At 40.6% G+C, this 21,863-nt stretch overlaps 1 protein-coding gene across 1 annotated transcript in view; it reads left to right on the top strand.

Moving 5' to 3' along the window:
* Positions 1-18,918: 18,918 nt before the first annotated feature.
* Positions 18,919-21,863, top strand: part of LOC148010635 (plant UBX domain-containing protein 4-like) — a 34,779-nt gene continuing 31,834 nt past the window's right edge. Inside the window, exon 1 of the mRNA XM_087671338.1 lies at positions 18,919-19,489. Within this exon, the coding sequence (XP_087527464.1) occupies positions 19,059-19,489 (431 nt within the window). The 5' untranslated portion in view covers positions 18,919-19,058. The remainder of the gene's footprint in view (positions 19,490-21,863) is intronic.

Below are 21,863 nucleotides of genomic sequence, written 5' to 3'. Positions count from 1 at the left end.
ATGCATTATGATGTTGTTTGCTATGAGTTTAAATAGTTTATAATCTGAAAATCTGAAAATCATAAGTGATATGGCTGAAATTAATGTTATAAAACCCAAAAAACACGCGTTTAAGAGGTAAATTTGGGATTTTTTGCAAAATAAATGGGAAATATGAGACATAACGCTTACAAAACTTGAAATTTTGCTATCAAGGAACCTAAGGGCCACAAGCCACAATCAATCTTAATTTCTAGTTATTTTTAATTGAAGAAAATAGAGGGAAAATACCAAAAATGGTAAAAAATGGGGTTTAGATGAAAGAAAATTAGAAAATGGTAAAATGAAAATTCCAAAAAATTACATGTGTGTTTGTGCAATGTATAATGAAGGTAAAACACGAGGTTGGCCTCGATTTACCCTTGTTTCTATGTTTCCGTCCGTGTTTATCGCTTTCTTTATAAGGAAATACACATAAAATAACTCGTTCACCTATCAACGAATGCAAAACATTAAACGGTAGGGTGAGAGGGGAGGTTGAGCATTAAAATATAAATTAAAATCTGATTTATGTATTGCATCATGCCTATAGGCCGTTGTTTTAAAATAAAGGGAAAGGCAGCATGAGCGTAAGGCTCGGTGTCTTTTCTCTTTGTAGTATATAAACATTTGCATGGAAATTATGAAAAGATTGGTTTCGCATGATGCACAATACTGATTTTCTTCTGTTTGTGCACTAAACCATTTACATTATGCATTATGCATGGTTCATGGTATCAAAGGAAAAGCTTCTGGACTGCATAGCAATTGTTTTCTTAGGAATTTGACCCACGATTGAGAGTGTGAGGTTATCCCTTGCCGTAGGATAGAGAGGCGGTTTCCTAAGGGACTGTTAAGTGAGGACACATGGTATATCTCCTGGAAATGCGAGAAATATGAAAGAGAGGAGTTTGTGTTCGTTTGTATTATATGTTGAGCAACGCATCAAGGGGCCAATCCCTGTGATGTAGGAGAGCTGCAGTGGGGCCGCAGTGTTTCCATCGAGAGGTTGCCTCCATATGTGTGTGATCGTGGCATTGCCAAAGTATATGGGTTCTCCCTCTGAGGAGTTTAAGGAAAACATTGGACTACAAAATGACAAAACTATAAACGCATAGATTAAGCTTTAGGGCAGTTTGTCCTTTAGTATTAGATTGACGCTTCTGGTCCGCGAGGCCGTGAGGGTGTTTGTGTGTCATGAACATGAGGTCCCGGCTAGTGCCATAGCTAGTGCCGGCCCATTTTAGGTGCCATTAGAGTTAGAGAGGTTAAAAGAAGAATCAAAGAGAACCGAACAGGAGAGAAGGAGGAAGGCAGCTGAAAAAGAGGAAGAATTGAGAATGAAGGAATAAGAGAAAATTGCGCTAGCAACACGAATGTCAATAGAATAGCAATGCAGACATGACGAGCTGGGTGCTATGAGCCCACCATGAGATGAAGGCCCAGGATCAAGTACCTAAGTTCCAGAGATCACGCCGCCTCTGGTGAAAGAAGGCAAGGGCAAGGTAAAGTTGATGTTAGCAATATGTTGGCCTGGGTACAAATCTTGGTGAACGAGGAGATGGCCCAAGGGGCACATGAAGGTACCCCTGTAGTGGTAGGAACTAAGAGATTGGCAGTAGTGGATGCCGAGTTGAGACAGGACCCTAAGAGGTTAAGGGTGGAAGCCTCCATGATCTCCATTCCCACAATAATAACGCCACCTACAAACGATGATGAGTACGCCCAAGATGTTATCTCATAGTCACAAAAAGAAAAGGAGGATAAGAAGGTAGCAATGGCTAAGTTGAAAAGGAGTCTATGGTGGCATTCCAATTAGAAGGCAAGGGAAGTTTTTGGAAGAAATGAAAAGAAGAGCAAAGGATTGGACTAATCAAAATGAAAGAAGAGTCAATGACTTGGCATGTCATTTGGTCCGTGTGGAAGGAGATAAAGTGTTAGCAGAGAGCAAGGCAAAGACCACTCAAGTGAGCCTAGAGATCCAACAACGTGCCCTCTTGAACACAATCCTAGATATCACTCAAACAGAAGAAGGGGAGGTCGTTGAACCATTAAAGAAAAAGCTGGATATTGCTAGTAGGGCCATGAGAGTAGGATTGCATATGTCAGCGCAACTAGTGGGTGTCAGCCTTAGCCTCGAAGAACAAAGGGGTTATCTACTAAGGGCAAGCTTGACCCCACAAGAAGTGAATGCCCTAAGGTAAATCGAGAAAGCACAGTAGTAGGACATATAAGAGAAAGAGGTAGGAACAAGTTTTGAGATACGGGACCTCAAGAGGAAGAACTCGTCCCACTATCCCCATCTCCTCAACTAGAAGAGCAGCAGTAGCAAGTGGAAACATCTGCAGAAAAGAAGGCTGCACTTAAAAGGAAGAGAGAACATATGGTAGAGCAAGCACCCAGGAGGTTGAACGCTCAACCAGTAGTAGTGCCAACATCACCTATCCCACCAAGCCAAGATGGCTTCCCAATAAGCATTAATGGTGAACTCATAATTTGGGACCAACAAGAGACTGCTTGTATGACCTTCAACTTTAATTTTCAATTTCCTGCCAACTTGTGTAGAGTATTACCAGTCAAGGTGGTGGAAGAGGTGATTAATGTCAAAAGCAAACTAGGAGACAAATGGATATCACAAAGGGAACAGAACCCTATCTTATGGGGGACAAAGGACACTGATTTTTGGCAAAACAAAGTTTTTGAAGTACCCATAGCAGTCAATGTCTATGAATGTCAACCGTGGAGAAGGCACATGTTGGATGTAAACATGGATGCTTGTATAGCATTCTATAACACCCTGCCCTTTGAAAGCAATGACCTGACTTTCATGCCATATGCAAGAGGGGTAGGAGTGGATTTTAATCCAAGCATCCGTGGCATATATGACTTTCCATGGATCTACAATGTGAATGCTACTAAACCTGAAGAAGCCCTAGTCTTCATGCCAAGGGACCTATATGACTCAATAGTCCACTTTATCCAATGAATTCTCTTCTTGCCCCGATCTCACTTTCATCACCGTAACTATCTTAGGTTGCTTAGGATACTACTAAGGCAGGATCTGACACCACAAGAGCACTACCTCCCAATACTCTTTTTTGATCCCAATGGCATAGACAGCTACGCTATGGCTAGATTAATGATGTTAGTTGCTCTACTCCCCTCATTTTGCATAGCCCTATTAGAAGATATGAACAATAGTTGCTTCACCCACATCAATCATCCATTTCTTTCCACCACCACTCTCCAAGTACATTTGAACCTTAAGGGGTACATAAAGAGCTGAAAATTCCTTGAAAAATCTATTAAGCCCCCAAAACCACCCTCTTGCGACTTGGATTAGGAAGACTATCTTCTTGTCATATTTATGTAATTCAAAAAAAAGGAGAAAATAAAAAGACAAAGAAAAAAAAGGAAAAAGAAAAGAAAAGAGAAGGAAGTCATAAGAAAAGCAATCAAATCACCTCATTACACGTAGGCCACAGCCTCTACACCTAGGGGTTAGGTGCGTCCGGTGGCTTCAGTCGGCTGGCTCCACCCCTAACCGCCTAGCCCATTTTGATTCCCCACTTCACGCTTAGGGCACATCAAGGATAGGAAATCCCTAGGGAGGTCACACTCACCTATGGTTAGGCATGTCTCCCTAAGTTGCACCCATGGCACCTCCCTTACGCACGAACTAAGTCCTCAAGTGTGGGACAATAAAGAGGCTTTGCATGTGGTCATCAAACCCAGCTTCTAGTTCCACTAGCACAAGCACAACGCACCACACAGTAAGGTAGACGCTCCCCCTAGGTAGCACACTTATTTTCTTTTCAGGTACACACAATGGCTGCAAACCACCAACTTTTTGGAGGCTCCGTCATCCACTCCAACCATTCTCAGTCTCCACCACCTCAACATTTTGATCAGCTTCTCTTCAACAACCAATCCTCAAGAGGCCCCATCATCATCAACTCACCAACCACCCTTCAGATCACCGAGCCCCCATCAACACAGACACATAAGTGCCATGGGGCTGGCACTCATCTAGGAGGGGGCTTATGTTAATCCCAATTTGAAACGGAGAAAAAGAAGTCTAATAAAGTCCAAAAAACTCCAAATGTGGACACAAAAGAAGAAGCAATAAGGAAAATGGCCAAAAGTGCGAGGGCGGCCTCAAAAGATAAGTCAAAGGCAAAAGCGCATTTTTAAATGCAAGGCACCCCTAAAACTTTTGTAAAACAGCACCAAGCTCCCTCCTGTGCAAATTGTAAAGGGTAGACAGGGCATAGGTAAAGAGAAAGGGCAACTAGAAGGGAATAGAAAAAGAAGGCCTTGCCACAATGGTCGGTCATGTAAAAAAGGGGATGGATGCCCAAAGGGATAAGGGTTTTGTATATAAACTCAAAAAGTGAATGAAAATGTCATTATTTGGCATGTGGCTAAAGTGGACTCTTCCTCTTCCCTTCTTCTCTCCTTCTTGCTTGCTTGTGTGTGCTTAAGAGAGGGAGTGTGAGAGTGTGAGGGAGTGAGTGTGTGAGGGTGAGGGATCTTGGAGAAGAAGCTCTCCATCATCTCCTCTCTTCTTCTTCTCTTCTCTTATCTCATGCACGGCTATGGAGAATGGAGCTTGGAGGTGGGGGCTTGAGGATGCTTGAGCTTGCATCACGAATCGTGGAGCTATCGACTTGCTTGAGGGAGAAGGCTACTCATTCGGGCATCAAGGTAAGCTCATTACACCCTGATAGGATCAAAGGTGCGTCCGCTAGGTAAGAGATAGCCATTTGTTCTCACTTGAAACGCTTAAAGCAATAAGCAGTCCGTGGGTCTTGGCGGTTGAGCATGAGCTCCCTCTACATCCGCTATGTGGGTTTTGACCAGGGGAAGCATGGTAGGTACGACTTCCCTTTGATCTATGATTTCAACGCCTCCAGCCCTAAAGAGTGCCTCATTTTTTGAGCTTAAGACATCTGACCTTCCATCACTCACTTCCTAGATGAGTTCACAACATGCCCTGACCCCGCCTTCCTTACCACCTATAATTACCTTTGTCTCTTACAAATCCTATTAAAATAGAAGTCAGTACTAGAGGAAGAGCGCATGCCACTGCTCTACTTTGACATCAATGTCAGAATAGATAGTTGTGCAATGACTCACCTCATGCTAAGGGCCATTCTCTTGTCAATATTTTGCATGAGTCTCTTAGAAGATATGAGTGATAGTAGGTTCTCAAAATGTAATCATCATTTCCTTTCTACTACCCCACTCAATGTAGCGATTAATCAGAAGGGCTACATGTTAAGCCCTGCATTCCTTAGCAAATCCCTTAGGCCCCTCGTGAAGCTCCTAAGAAGCATGAGGATGACATCTAGCTTGTCTCCTCCTACTTATACCAAAAAAAAAAAGAGGAAAAAGAAAAATAATAAATAAAGTCCACTATAAAATCAGAGTGCCACAACCACTGCACCTGGGGATTCTCAAGTTAGGTGCATCCAATGGCCTCAATTGATCGGCTCCATGCCTAATGTCCTAGCCCCTTCTATTACCCCACTTCACACTTAGGGCTCATCAAGGGTAGGACACACCTAGGGAGATCATACTCCCCTATGGTTATAAACCTATCTCCCTAAGCTACACCCACTGCACCTCCCCTTTACACGAACTAGGTCCTCAAGTGTGGGACAACACCCCAAGCTTTGCCTACGATTCCAACTTCCAATTCCACTGGCACAGATATAATACACTGCATGGAAAGATAGACACACCCCCTAGGCGTTGCACCTTATTTTCCTTTTTAGGCAAATTTGATCAACTACGACAATCAATTGACTTCGGAGGCCCCATCACACACTCCATCCACTCTCGGCCTCCACCCCCTAGGCATTGCACCTTATTTTCCTTTTTAGGCAAATTTGATCAACCGTGACAATCAATTGACTTTGGAGGCCCTGTCACACACTCAATCCACTCTCAACCTCCACAACCTCAACCATTTTGATATGCTTATTCTCCATATTGAATCCCCGCAAGGCCCCATCATTGACCTCCATGATAACCCTTCAACCACCTGCACCCTAATCAATAACGAAGCCCACAAGTGCCATGGGATTGGCACTTGCCTAGGAGGGAGGTAATGTTAACCCTAGAGCAAGATAAAAAATAAGAGGAAAAAAGGTCAAAGCGCAAAGATACCTTAAAAACCCAAGGCAAGTGCAAAAATAAAAAAGGTGCATTTCAAAATGCAAAGGTGCCTAAATCTTTGTAAAAGAGCGCCAGGCTCCCTCTTGTGCAATTTGTAAAGAGTAGACAAGCATGGGTGAAGCCACAATGTAAATAGAAGGGAATAGGAAAAGTGGACCTAGGCTAAAATGGCCCATCATGTAGAAAAGGGGTGGGTGTCCAAAAGGGATTAGGGCAATGTATAAAAGCCAAAAAGTGAATAGAGAAGCTTATTCTTGTGTGTGGTCAAAACTAGCTCTTCTCTTCTCTTCTTCTTCTTGTTCTTGCTTACTTGAGCTTGTGCTTGAGAGAGGGAGTGAGTGTGTGAGGGCGAGGGACCGTTGTGGAAAATCTCTCCATCTTATCCTCTCTTCTTCTTCTCATCTCTTCTCTTCTCTTGTATGCGGCAATGGAGCATGGAGCTTGGAGGTTGGAGCTTGAGGATTGAGCTTGCACCTTGGATCGTGGAGCTACTGGAGTGCTTGAGGGAGGAGGCAACTCGATCAAGCATGGAGGTAAGCTCATTACACTCATAGGTGTGAGAGCACATACGACCATGTGAGAGGTAGCCATTACACTTGGCTTGAAATGCTTGAAATAATAAGCGGTCCATGGGTCTTGGTTGCTAAGCGAGAAGCTTCCACAATTGGGATGGCATGAAGGGTATCATGACGTACTTAAAGGGCACAACAGCTATGTGCATATAGTATGATGGCCACGATACATGAGTCATGGGGTACATTGACTCTGATAATGCAAGACATGTAGATAGTAGGAAGTCCACCTCTAGCTATGTCTTCACCTTTGCTGGAGGTATTGTTTCTTGGATGTCCAAGGTGCAGAAATGCATGGCTCTCTCTACTATTGGAGCTAAGTATATTATAGCATCTGCAGCTTGGAAGGAGGCTCTCAAGTTAGGCCACATACCTTAGTATTACTAATATTGCTTTCAAATTCTATGAGTGCTATTCAGTTGACCAAGAATGTGGTCTTCCATGATGCGAAGACAAAGCACATTGAGGTTCGTTCCCGCTTTACTCAAGAGGTCATCGAGGACAAGTCCATTGAGCTAGTCAAGATCTCAACTAACCAAAATCCTACATATTTTCTCACCAAAAGTTTCTCAACACAGTGTTTTGCCTTCCTTAAGAAGTTGCTAGGCATTGGTTGAGATTACATCTTTCCTTGTTTTGTTGTACTTTGTGTACATTTGTATTTTGTTACTTTTTTTCTCATTCTCTCCTCACTAGCTGCACATTCGCCTTTAAGTGGGAGGTTGTTTGGGGGCTAAGGCACCTGTGTCGAGTTGTCCATGTATTAGTTATGCTAACAATACCTGCACACATGTACACTGCAAGTGGCGACCGCCCATCCTTGTCACTTCATTCTTTATTCTGTGAGTGACATTTAAATAAGGGAAGGTTGATTGCACATTGTGACTATTGGAGTTCCCATGTCTTGTATATATATCTCTCCTCTCTTGCTCCTTACACCATAGCTCTCTACTGCTCATGTGCTTCCACTCAGGGGTCATTCCCTTCATAGCCCCATAAGGTGTTGCATGCATGCATGGCTATTAGGTGAGAGAAATTACCACTTTGGGGATGGATTTGTCTTTAATGGTTGGCCGATAGGAATAGTAGTATACTGATAAGAGTGAAGTGACACTTGAGCATATTCTCACTATTTATTATCCATGAAGGCCTTTTTGTAGAAGTAGGAAGGGATGAGAAAGACCTACTAGGCATCCCTTACAAGCTATATTTACCCATTGCTATCATGAAGTAAGGGAATTGTAGCATGGAGGATCTCTAGGATCAATACATTTGTTAGCACCATTAATTAGTAAGACACCACGCTTGTGTAACAAATGTTAAATGCTTAAGTAGGACACCACACTTGTGTTATATGATTATAGTAGCAATAAAAGTTAAATGCTGAGGCTAATTAGCCTAAATAATACAACATTTTAAAAAATCTAGAGTTAGCACAATGTGGTGGCGATGTCCAAAATGATATATATGTTGCTTTTGTTGTTTCAAATGAGGTGGCAATGCTAAGAATACATAGTGGTTCAACATAGTTAGTCATTTTCCATTAGTTTTTATTGCATAATCTGGAAGCTTCATGAGGCAAATATACATATTGGCAATGCTTGCTCAATAGTAATGGAGAGGAACCAAGATCAAAGGTAACAAGCTTATTAATATTAGGGGAAAGGAAGAGGTACAAATATAGAGGGAAAACAAAATTCATGTTTGCTTGAAGGATTCAAATGGATGTGAGGACATTATGAACCTACTCCTTAATAATTGCTACCTATCATGATTTTTGAATTTTTTTTCAGGGGACTCAAAATTAGCTTCATGATGGCTAGATGACATCCAAGGACTTTTAATAAAAACTATATTATGTGCCTTGAAGTATCTAAGGTAGAGGGGCCAATTTTAAAACATGGACCAATAATAGTACACATTCTTGGTGCTAGTGGGGCCCAACATGATAAAACATTTTTTACTCATTAATAACACACAAGCATATGAGGGGAAAGTGGCTTGTGTCATCTTGGATAATCTCAAATCGCCAACATGAAGGTTCAAGCCCTTATTTTACTGTTGGTCTCACCTTGTCATTAGTTTGAATGTTGCATGTTGACAATTAGAGGGTTTCTTCTTGTCAATGAAATTTCACATTTCATCTATGGTGCGACATCATTGTTCATCACACAATCTAATTTATATTTTATTGCTTCCCCTTCATGTTGCAAATGTGTATGAAGCAAAAGGCCAACAATGTTTTCATTATTTGATGTCAGTGCCATGCGTGAAGTTAGTTGTTCCACCATTGACCCCTTTAGCCTAACCTATCCTTTCTAAAATTGTGATTTCTTTAAAATAACATTTTTAATCATCATCATCTTCCTGTTCTACGAGTATTGAATTAGGTTTACTTATATTAAACAAAAACTATTAGTACTTCCATGATGTTCCTTATAGGTGGCCAAAACAATATACGTAACCTTACACCAAGGCATCTCATTACCAATAATATATGGAAGGACCTGAATCAATACAAAGTTTATCATGGAAAAAAGTTGATGTAAGTTAAAAACCTCTACTAAATATGGTAAGGGCCAAAATTCATCGAGGCATTTTCTTTCATACACATACATGGAGGGGCTATACATGCACATGTATCATCTTGCGCAAAGTTGTAGTGAGTTGAAAACCTTTAGTAGTAATGGTAACATTCCTTGTAAATATATGTAAAAATCGAAATACCAATACATTTTCTTTTGTAAGCATATATTCAAAAACTATACATGCTTGCAAGAAGTAATACACATTTTATCTTGATAACACACATTAACTAGGACAAGGAGGCTACAAAATAAAGTGGGGTTTTCAAACTAACATAATGTGTAGTGTTGTGGTGAAACCTAAGAGCGATGAGGAGCTTCATCCATTTAGGGAGCTTATAATGGAAAGAAGGGGAGGTTAAGATGATCATTTTACCCCAAAGCATAAGAGATGCTACCCTTGTGTAGTCTAGACACCATAATATATGTGGTTGGATGTGCACCCTAGAAAAGGTGGACTACCAGTTCAAGTCTACATGCGAACACCCTAATGATGTTGCCTAGAATTGAGTGTGGTTAAGGTCAAATGTGGCTTCTTTCACCGATCTCTAGATGTGTATCACTATTGAGCCAATGGAGATTATCTCCTCCTTGCAAGGTTGAAACCTCGTAGGTCTCCTCCTTATAGATGTTATGGTTCTATGAGTGCTTTGGCAGCTTAAGGTAAGAGCTTTCATGAAAGGTTTTCCTTGCACAGAGTCCTTAACCAAGGGGAGTCCCTATGACTTGATTGTACACTCTACTTCAACCCTTAAGTGCTTTAATTGTTTATGTGCTTTATTGAGATAAGCCCGATACAACTAGAGGTAAGAGTGCACTAACATTTAAGGCAAGCTTTGGTTTCTCTAAGTCCCCTAGTGCAGTAATAGTGTAATAACTAGGTGTAGAAGATGTGTGCTCAATATATCCCTAGTTCAAAACCGATGCAAGTTTACATTGGTGTTTTTAGCAACCGTTTAACTATGCAATTGGGAATAAAATAACATAATCAAGAAATGGCAATGATGGTGTGCACCTTTGGTTTTGAGTCTCTCGAGATTAGAGGGGAAATTTCTCAAGGCAGCTCACTATGATTGCCACATTGAGTAGAATTTGTTGAAGTTTTGCACCTCCCGATTGTGGTGACACAATTTGACACTACACACTAGTGGTCAAGTATTATTCACACCTTTGATAATTTCCACTGCTTAGTCATACACATGCTAAATGTGCATTGAGAAAAGGTAGCAAATCATATTTTATATGGGTGAATAAAATTGAAGCTAAGGAAAATCAAATGCATCCTAGGCATGCACAATTTCTTTCACAATTTAAATATTGTTTTGCTACTTATTTATTTGAGATCTATCTTGCTAAAAACAGTGGCCCCTTGCTCTGGGTTAATGTGATTGAAGAGTGATGTAATGATTATAAAAGTGATCGTGGAGGTGGAAGGGTGATGATGATGATGATAAGATGTTGTAGAGGGAGTGGCCACAACAATGATGATGGATGACAATTTAGATGTGTTTGTTGGGGGTAAAGGTGCATGTGCTTGCACTGCCATGTATTTACTTCATACACAGTGACCGCACATGTGTACGTTGCACGTGGTAGGTACCAATCACTATCACTTTATTCTTTATTCTTTTTTAGACTATTGAATAAGGAAAGGCTGGTCACACATTGTGACTGTTGGAGGTCCCACATCCTCTCTCTCTCTCTCTCTCTCTCTCTCTCTCTCTCTCTCTCTCTCATCTCTCTTACTTCCAGTTGAGCTTCTCCCTTCAACCGATATTAGAGTAAACCATTCGAGGGGCTTCTTCATCCTTTACTTTAGCCTGGACACAAAGCTTCAGTTCAAGGTTTCATGGCAACCATTATTTCTTCCTCCCTAGTTATACATTAAGTCTTCCCTTCTCCTAGCTTGTTCCAACTTGTTGAGGAGCTTTGCAAGGCTTACCTAAGCCTTGTTCAACGCTTATTGAGCTAACAAGCAACAATTCTATCTATTTTGAGTGATAGAGAGCATGTTGTAGAAGTCATGAATAGCCATGGGCAGTTTTACAACACTTTTGTATTTTGGCCATAACTTTTACATACAATATTGGATTCATGTATTCTATAGCCAAAAATGAAGAGCACAATGAACGCTACAAATATGAACACTCATAGAGTTGATTTTGTGTAGTTTTCAATTCTATGTTTTACATAAAACAGAATAGTTCTGGTGTGGACAACAAACAGTGAGCTCCATTATACATTTTAATGCCTTGGTGGTGCTATTTTGGTGCTCGGATTTTATGATTATGCTTTGGGATGCTATTTGGATTGGTTAGAGCTTGATTAGCTCAGTCTTTTAGAATTTCATTGTTGTAATAATAGTTTAAGCAACAAGCTATTAACAGTGACTTTATACCTATTGAGGCTTGATGCTATTTGAGTATGCTACTTACATGCATTGATGTCTAGCATTGATACTTGGACCCGAATATAAATTTGGATGGATTTATCACTTGGATTTGAGCTATATTGGATCGTTTTGAGCTTTGGCTTTATGTTTAGTTACTTTAGTCATTGAGATTATGGATTTAAAGACTTCCTTGGGTTTCATGCTCCTATATGTATCTTTGATTCCGGATGGCCCTGTACTTGATGTCTTGAGCTTGTATTACTCATTTGGCATTCAAATTTGCTTTAGTGTGAGAGCTATTTCCTATTGGCATTAGAGTTTTGGATTCTTTATGTAGTTGCACTTGGTTCTCTAAGACAGTAGGACTCTTGGTTCATGTATATGCTATTGGACATAGTTATCTACACTTGTGGGCTAATTTGATTCCCTATGCTTTGGACATCGGCACTTACCTTTGTTAATTGTTTGTTAGAGATGTATATGCTTATGGGATGTAAGGTTTATTAAACCTTTGTGTTTGTGACAATCTTTGGTACTAGTAGTCTATGCTTAGTCATTGCTAGTTGCATTCTTTGTATCTCAGTTGCTACTTGGATATCCCTAGCATTGGTAGCTTTCTTTCTTAGCTATTTGCCTACGTTTGGATCGATAGATATTGATGTATTTATTTCATGATTGCTAGAATTATAGTTTTTATCATTGTCTTGAAGAGTAGACATTGCACTTTGGCAATCTATTGCTTGCCATTGTTGCTGAATAGCTCTATACTTTGGTATTCCCTCCTGTCTTGGCTGAGTTTTGGGGGCTGATATGCAATCATTTATAGTAGCCCATTCTCTTGGATTTTACATGGTGTACTATCATTACGGTTTTTTATTTGAATGATGGTACTCTTTTTAATATTTAAAAGCTTGCCTCTGAAAATCAAGAGTGTAAAGCCTGAAGGCATTGATCAAGATACTTGGGATGAATTATGCAAATCCACTCTTATATTATCATTGTCAAAATAGATTTATATTTAATGTTGTGGTACTTGGGCATAATGCTTGGAAGTTATGGGAAAAGATATATAATGTTTAAGACAAGAAAATTCATGCTTCACAAATATACTAGTTGAAATAGCTAATGAACCTACGCACGAACAAAGGGACTCATGTGTTTGCACATTTAAATGAATTTTATTCTATTTTTAGTCAATGGACTTTACAAGGCATTGAATTCAACGATAATCTCCCTTCCTTGCTCTTGCTTGTGACACTTCCTAAGTAATGGGACACTTTCCATATTGCTAGGTGTGCTAATATGCCCAACGATAGTTTGAAACTCCAAGATGTTGAGGGTGCCTTACTCATGGAGGAGATAAACAAAAAGAATGTGGATGCGGCCCGTACTTCTCATGCATTGACTGTTAGGTGTAGACATGCTAGTAAAAGTGGTAATGATTACCATGGTAGAGACTCAGAGAGGTCTTAATCTCACGACGAGTAGTCTTGTAGTAAGTACTGTGGTCGTAAGGCCTCTCTCACATATCATTAGTGTGGGATGCAAGGTCATATTAGGCCACAGTTCCACAAGACATGCAATCATAAGTGCAAGGGAAAAGTATAGGATAAGTCTAATGATTGATTGTAGCATTGTTCCTAGTAAGTCCAGTGTGAAATTTGAGGAGATAAATGCCTTAGAGACTGAGTGTGATGATGATTATATATTTGTAGCTTCTTCTCTTAATGCTAGTTAGTTGGCTAATGCCTTGTCCACTTTTTCTCAATGTTGGCTGCTTGATTCGAGGGCTTTTTTCCATATTACCCCACATAAGGATTAGTTTCATTCCTATTGCATTATGACAGGTTTTGCAATACTAGGAAATAAATTAGCATTGGATATTATTAGCATTGGTGACATTAGATTGTGGTTCCCACTTCAAGTAGCACTTTTGTTTTGCATGATATATGCCATATTCTGGCTTTGACCACAAGTATGCTCTCTACTAGACAATTGGATGTTGCAAGCTATCATGTATCTTTTGGTAATTATGTATGCAAGGTTACTCGTGGAAATCTTATATTTGCTTGAGGTGCCAAGGCTGACAACCTCTATCCCTTGCTTGTATCTGGGTCTATTTGATGATCTGTTTGGTTGTGGCTGGCATACCACATGTATCTACATGGCATCATCACCTTGGGCACATGTCTTTAAAGGAACGAAAATGCTTACTCATTTGTAGGGCTATGAGATTATGGAGATGATGCTTGCTATGTGGAGTGGAGGTGTGTGCATAGATAGAAGGTGTTTTCTTGCCTAATAGTTTTGATGTGAAATATAGGGCTTGCAAGTGGCAAAGAATATGAAGAAGGTTGCTTCTGTAAAGAATAATAAGTAATAATCTCAAGATGTATGTCTCCAAATAAAGCTTGTGGTAATGTGCTCAAAGAGAGCTCAAGGTGGCACTCAAAGTTCAAGGTGGTGCTCAAGAAGAACTTGAGGTGGGGATTTAAGAAGGTTGTGAAGGAAATAGAGAGGAACGGTTGTCTCAAGGATGAAAAAGGTTTAGATTGAGAAGAGAGGGTTGAAAATGAGGTTGAGCAAGAGGGCTCCCTTAGAGTGGGTGACCTTGCCCACAACTTGAGGTGAGTTGAGTGCATGCACTCAAGGTGGATAATACAAATGCTTCATTGAAATAAGCCTCATGACTCCCACTCTAGGTCAATGCCCATGCAAGGAGTTCCCATGTAGAAGTATATATCTTACTTAAGGTACGTACGAAGCATGCAAGAAGCTGTCGATGGGCTCAAAGTGATATGGCAGTACACACTCAAGGTAGTGGTAAGGAGACCTTCCAATAAGTGGTCTGAGGTGTGCTCAGTGTGTGTGCTAATGACAATGCTGATCAAGTACAAGTACTCACAACTCAAGGCTAGGGGCTCCTCCACCACTAGAGGTAGAGAGTTTAGAACCCAATGGTTTTTTGAGCCTTTCCATGGGATTTCAAGGTAAAGTCATCAAACTCATGCCATGGAGGTGTACAACTTGAGGTATGTGTGGATGCCCTTGAAATTGACATGTAGCTGCTTGAGAAGGAAATGGTAAAAGGATCCAATGCATAGTTTGTAAGGAGGTGTAGGGTAGTCACTTCAACATTGGTATAAATGTTCTCTCTTATGAAAGATTAGGCTATCTTTGGGTTTTCGGCATGAGAACATTCAACACATCACAAGATCAAGTCAATAACGTAGACTATCTCCTACGGATCACTATTAGTTCACTAGTCATGTCTAATCAAGGTGGGTTGGGGAAGGCTAAGTCAATGACCTAGACTATGCATTATGGATCATTACTGTTCTAGGATCTGAGTGCATGGTGTAAGAAGGTCAAATATGATCCAAATCCCACAATTTCGGTCTAAAAATTTGCAATCCTTCATCCAAGGTCACTCATGCATGATGGGAACTCCAAAAATATGGTAAAAAACCATATGTAATCCTTCATCCAAGGCTACTCATGCATGATGGGAACCCCAAAAATATGCACAAACTATGCCTAAATAAGCCCTTGAATAGCCTTTAGGAGGCCCCCTAGAGTCTTTGGATGAAGCTCAAGCTAGTGTTTATCAAAAACCGTGTCCACTAGGCCTAAAAATCAACAAATTGTAAATAAAAATTTAGTAGAATGGTCCTTTACCCCCTCTAATAATATAGTCAATGATGCCCCCAAATGATGTAGATATTATGGTTAAGGCCAAGCTCTACTAATGGTCTATAATTGCAGGGGCTGATCAAAGAAGGTTTTAGACATATTGTAATTGATGCAACTACTCAAATCACAAAATTTGATTGTTACACCCAACATTAACACAATTTTGACTAGCCATAGTCAAATTTCCATGACTAGCTAGTTTAGGCTAAACCCTATCCAACACTTATGATCATATAGATACGACATCAAATCAATGAATTCAAATCATGTACAACAATAATTTAGTAATTCTCAATAATTTCATGATGTTAATTAGGTGGGTAATCAGGTCATACAAACTCTAAAACAAATGTAATCCAAAAGTGTAGTCATTGACTAGCTCGTTAAAGTAAAGCTTTCCAATACCACACACACTCATACATATGCCATCATCCCATCAAAATTAGCAAATAACTAAGACAAATGAAAGATTTTTTAGTACCTTATAAGGGCAATGTAATCATTCCAAAGTTTTTTTTTGTGATAGTGGTGTTTACATACCTAGTCATGCGATGATCACTAGAAAGACTAGTGCCCTTAGTTTCCCATGCATGTATGATGAAAAATCAACATATATTCAAAGAAAACCAATGAATTTAGTGATTTCTCAACACAAAATGATGAGCTCCTCTATTCACTTCTTGGCTTTTGTACACAGGGTTAGGTTTAAGTTTTGCATATGTAAGTTGAGTACCCTACCCACTTTTTGGGTTCTTCATTGGTCCTCTTTAATGAATGCATATGCCTTATGTTAATTGGACTAGTCCTACCAAAAGTGAATAGAAGCTGAGTACCCAAAATCTCACACAATTGTGGGTTTTCCTAGAAAATTTTAGGATATTTTCCAATTTGCACGGGAGCAAGCTCAGCTCTTATATATTTTAACAAAAATAAAAGCACACCTATATTAGTTGCACATCATATATATTGCAAATAAAAATGATCATTTTGTTGAAAATAACTCTAGCACTTTGAATTGCATGCTTTTACTTTGACTTTGTCTCTTTCATCACTCGTGGGATTAATAAGGATTCTAGCTAAATAAGAATTTGATAGGTGGTTTTTCTCCACTTATACAATAGCTTTTGTCCTCTAGTATATGTTCGTTGGAGAAGGCATTTGTTTTGCCCCAGTGGGATCAAAGAAAGGGTAAGACTAGATATTTGCTTCATCTATTAGATTCAAAGGAAACTATGTGCATGTCTTACCTTGGTCACCCCCATTCTCTCCCAATGACACCTTGGCTTATGAATGCTTGGAATGAAAGTCCTTTCGCGGGCTATGAGGTTTGGATGGATAATGACCTGGGCACACTTATCGAGTTAGTAGTCAATGTTGTGTACTTGCATGCCGTTTGTCTTGGAATCATTAGGGAAAAGAAGCGTGCATGCATTCTTTGAGATTTGGGTTAATCCTCTTGAGTTTTTAGAGTTGTTTGATCCTCATGGGCTTGAAGTCATAGTGGAAGTCTTAGTTCTCCTTCTTCCATTACTCTTGTTACTTATGCCATGAATTGGGTCATTTCTCGAGGGACTACCCTAGGTGGTTTGGCATTTAACCCCATGTAGCAGAGATGAAGCATAGTAAGGGGAATGTTCCACCTAGCAAGAAGGCTAGCTTTGACAAATTCAAAGGGAAGAGGAAAATATCACTTAAGAAAATGGCATGCTTACCTCTCATTGAGAGCAACTTCTTTGTTTGTGTTGGAAGGAGATTATGAGTTGAGGATTTTGATGATATTTATTAGGAATGATTCAATATGCATCAATTTGTGGCAAATTGTTGAGAAGAATGAAGCTAAATGTATTGGCTCTTTAAGAAATCAAAGTGCAATAAGGAGACATAGATGAAAGTTAATTCCCTACATATATGTTCATTTAACGGTATCGTGCTGCAGGGCTAGGGGTGGTATGTTCTTATTGGTTAAAGATTCATGGAGACTAGAAGTAAAATGGAAAGACAAAGATGGGTGCATGGTTGTAATAGCTATCCAAGTTGGGTAGGAGAAAGTAGAGATCATCTCTACCTATTCCTTGGCCACCTCTCGTAATAGATTGTATAAGTGGAAGCTCTTGGAGAGTAAGATGGCCCTTATAACCCTTCAATCCTGATTAGAGATTTCAATATAGCTAGAGGGCTAGTAGGTAGATCACATGTAACATGCACTATCTTGGTGGAGAAGAAAATATAATGGTACTCCCTTTGTGTGATGCATGATCTTGTTAATATGCTTCACATCTCAACAATCTTGTAGCAATAGATTTCTCACGAGTCTAGATCGTGCTAATGTAAACCATGGTTCTTGGTGGTTGGCTCCCAAATAGCTTCCACCCCCTCATTTAAACTACCTATTGCTTTGGAACATAACTACAAATAAGCTAGTTGCCAAAGACGGACTTGCAAAGTTTACATAGGTTTCATCATGGTTCTCAATGTGCTTCGAGAATAAGGAAACAATACCCCACATCTTACGGCATAGCCCATTAGCACAAGGGCTTTGGTCTAAAATCGAGAGATGGGTACATTGTAAGTTTGAAAGCAAATATAAATCTTAACATGAAACTATTTGGAGATAGGGGGCTACTGGATGAATATACATTGGGACTTTATTTAAGCCATCATACCTAGAGCCCTTTGGAAGAATAAGAATAGAGTCTCTATGCAAGAGGGGGGAACAATCGAGTTAGATGTGGTTCTTGGCTATTGTGCGAGGGAGATGCAATCCTCCATCAGTTGGGGAAAGATGGATACAAAGTTTAGTCATTCATAAGCTACTTAGGAAAGCATGTAACCGATTCATATTTTTTGATACTCATATAGAATTTCTTTTCATTCTAAGAAAAAGTAAAGAGGCGTGGGCTAAAAGGCTCTAAGAATCTAATTGAAGAGAAATAAAAATAAAGAATCACTAGAGCCCTTGTTAGGTTCTAAAATTTGAAACTCTACCTCCTAATGATGGTGTTCCATGCATATTGATTGCCTCATTGAAATTTGCTCTTCTAAACTAGTCCTTCACGTTGCTCCCAATCCATGTGACCAAGGGAACGAATACCTAAAATCTTCTATTCTTCTATACTTATTAATAGAAGGTTTTGCAGGGGGCATGTGGTGCGCACGGAGCCCCACTTTGCAAAAACTTCCACGATTGCCACATGGCGCCATGTGACATGCACGCTTCCTGCCCACATGCATGACCCTGCCCACTTGCAAATGCACATGCCTAGCTGCAAAGATGGCCACCCAGCCAATCCTAACGCTTGGCCCATGAGAGGCTTTAAGAACGTCCTTAGGTACACAGAGTGCTTTGGCTTATGCTTGTGCATCTCATTTTGATGTATGCGTATATTTTCAAATGATATAATATCGAAGCGCATTTTAAAAAGAAAGGTAAAGTGTAGGCAAAATAAAAAGAAGATGAACAAGTTATGCTCATTCTCACTCCATACCTAGCTGAGGCTATACGAGAAAGCAAACATGACAGTAACATAATAAATAGTCCGTGCCCTCCTCTCTCTCTCTCTCTCTCTCTCTCTCTCTCTGTGTCTGTCCTGGCTTTCTGTCTGTGTGTTTTTCGCCATGTCGCAGCAGCAGCAAGACGATGCAGTGATGCGCTTTTGCAGCCTCACATCTGCCACGCCGGAGCAGGCCCGCTTCTTTTTGGAGAGCTCAGCTTGGAATTTCAAGACGGCCGTTGAGAATTTCTTTGAAGATGACTCTGGTCATCATTTCGAACAGGGGCATCATCAGCAAGCAGCTGCAGCAGCAGAAGAAGAAGAATACGAAGAGGAAGAGGAGGAGACTCCTGTCCGGCAGCCGGGCCCACTCCGCGGTGTAGGTCCGGTTTTCGGCAGCAGTGCGGTTGATGAGGGCAGAACCGACAAGCCTCCAAAGGACAAGAAGGCCTCCAGCAGCCGTGGAGGTGTCAGGACGTTGTCAGATCTTAACAGACGCTCCGATTCTGACAACGAGGACGAGACACAAGAATATTACACGGGCGGCGAGAAAAGGTTTTTTGTTCTCATTTGAGATGCTCTTTTGCTACTTACATTGCCTAGTGCTGGAACTGATAGTTATTACAATGATTAATAATGATGGTTGTGTGGTGGTCTAATTGATGGAGCATGTCTGCAATGAAGGTGATCACCACATTGTAGTTGCAGTGTAGATGGGACAGAGCTCACTGTTCAATATCTGCCAAGCTAATCAACAACAACAACTATTTCTGCCCATGATTAGCTTTGACATCAATGGATGTGGCCTTTTTAAATAGCGAGTGTCATGGTAGGACAAGATATGGCCAGGGCGTTGAGGCCAATCTGACCTTGTGCTGCAATCGGCTGTGACCAGCAAGGTGGCAATGCTTAGCACAACTTTTCAAGCTTATATGGAACAAAAGTGTCAGCTTGGAAGTGTCTAACATAGTATTTAGTATTGAGCTTATCCACTTTATGTTGCATTGCCTTTCAAGAAGATTTCATGCGTTGGATGCTTGATAGAGGATTTTGTTAGGATATCAAGAGCTCTTAAGTTCTATGCCTTTGCTGTAATCATCCTTTATTGACCTTTGTATTCTCATCTATTATATGCTTTACCATCCTTCAAGGATATGTCTGGGACATTTTTGGTGCGGGGTGATGTTTTAGTCCCTTTGCTCATGTAGCCTCTCTCTCCTCTCGTGCATGCATGCCAATGTCATGAATGAATCCTAATGTTACATCTCTTTCTCGTCTTTACCAAGGCAATCATGCCCCAAAACATTTAATTCATAGGCAGGTGCTAAGTGAAACACCAATGAAATGTTTTGTTGTTTGAACAATTTGGTGAATATATATGTATTGTCAGAGTGAAGCGAATGACCATGACAAAGAGTGAACAGGAGAGAAGAGAGAGAGAAAGAGACAGTGAAACGTAGAAAATCTGCAGTGAAGACTGCTGTATAAGGATGCAAAATTATACATGGGTGTAGAGAGAATATCTGCATATGTCTCTGCCTTGAGGACCTCGATCTCCGCCAGCCCCGAGTGTTGTCTCCGTCACTAGCAGGCTGAAATATGTCAAATATGAGTGATCAAAACTGTTGGAAACTCAGCCTTTAAAAGGTTGAAAAGAATGCCTCGTTAAATGCCAAAATAGGTAGGTTGGTTGCATTTAATGCAGCCAACTGTAGTTGGATAGTTCGATTGCTACCACGTGGCACTGCTGATGTGGCAAGGAGCTAACTGCTAACACCCCCTCTTAGATCTTGGACAAGGCAGCAGATGTAGGGATCTGGAATGTCGATGAAGTAAAGCCTGGGGAAGTGACTTCGTAAACAAATCTGCAAGATTGTCTTCAGTCTTACAATATTCCACATCAATGGTCGCATCCAGAAGCTTCTCCCTGATGAAGTAATACTGGATCTCTATGTGCTTCGTTCGGGCATGGAATACAAGATTTTGTGCCAAGGCAATGCAACTCTCATTATTGTACCGCAAGATAGTATGACGAGTCTTGGGGCAACCAAGCTTCTCCAACAACCGCCGAAGCCACACAGCTTCACATGTGGTAGAAGATGTAGCCCGATACTTTACCTCAGTCGAAGATAGGGCTACCGTGCTACTCCAAGAGATAGCACCAACCCCCAAGGTAAAACAATAACTTGTAGTAGACTGTCTATGATCCACATTGCCAGCTCAATCTGAATCACTCCAACATGCAAGAACAAGATCAGAAGCACCCGTATCTGTTGGATAATGAATTCCTAAGTCAGAGGTCCCTCTCAGATACCGTAGTATCCTCTGAGTAGCCTGCCAATGCACCTTTTGAGGCGCACTCATAAATCCAGCCAAGAGACCTACGACAAAACATAGATCAACTTGTGTGTTGAGGAGCCAAATCAATGAGCCAATCAACAGCTGATGGTAGCAAGTAGCATTCGGCAAGGGAGAATCTGTGTTTGAAGTGGCTTCCAGTTTGGATCCATAGGAGTAGAAATAGACCGACAATCCTCTATCTCAAAAGTCACCAAGAGCTCCTGTACATATCTCTGTTGAGAGATGAAAATCCCCCTCTGAGATTGAAAAATCTCATGGCCCAAAAAGAAATGGAGAAGTCCTAAACTCGTCATCTCAAACTTCTGATATAGGGCGACCCTCATCTCTGCGACCTTCTGGGTATGAGCACCTACAATAATCAAGTCATCAAGATACAAAACAAATAACACACGATCTCCTTCAGAAGTGTGCATATAAAACTGTTGATCTGCCCTAGAACGTCGATATTCCAACTTGGCCTTGAGAAACGAGTCAATCTTCTTGTTTCAAGTACACGGAGCTTGATTCAGGCCATACAAGGCCTTCTTTGACTTGTAAACCTGTCCATCTGAAGAACCAAATTTAGGAG

The sequence above is a fragment of the Lygodium microphyllum genome, chromosome 29 (assembly GCF_053477565.2).
Source record: "Lygodium microphyllum isolate KBCC chromosome 29, Lygodium_microphyllum_v1.1.10, whole genome shotgun sequence".
Taxonomy (NCBI): Eukaryota; Viridiplantae; Streptophyta; class Polypodiopsida; order Schizaeales; family Lygodiaceae; genus Lygodium; species Lygodium microphyllum.
This window is presented reverse-complemented; position numbering and strand designations above follow the sequence as displayed.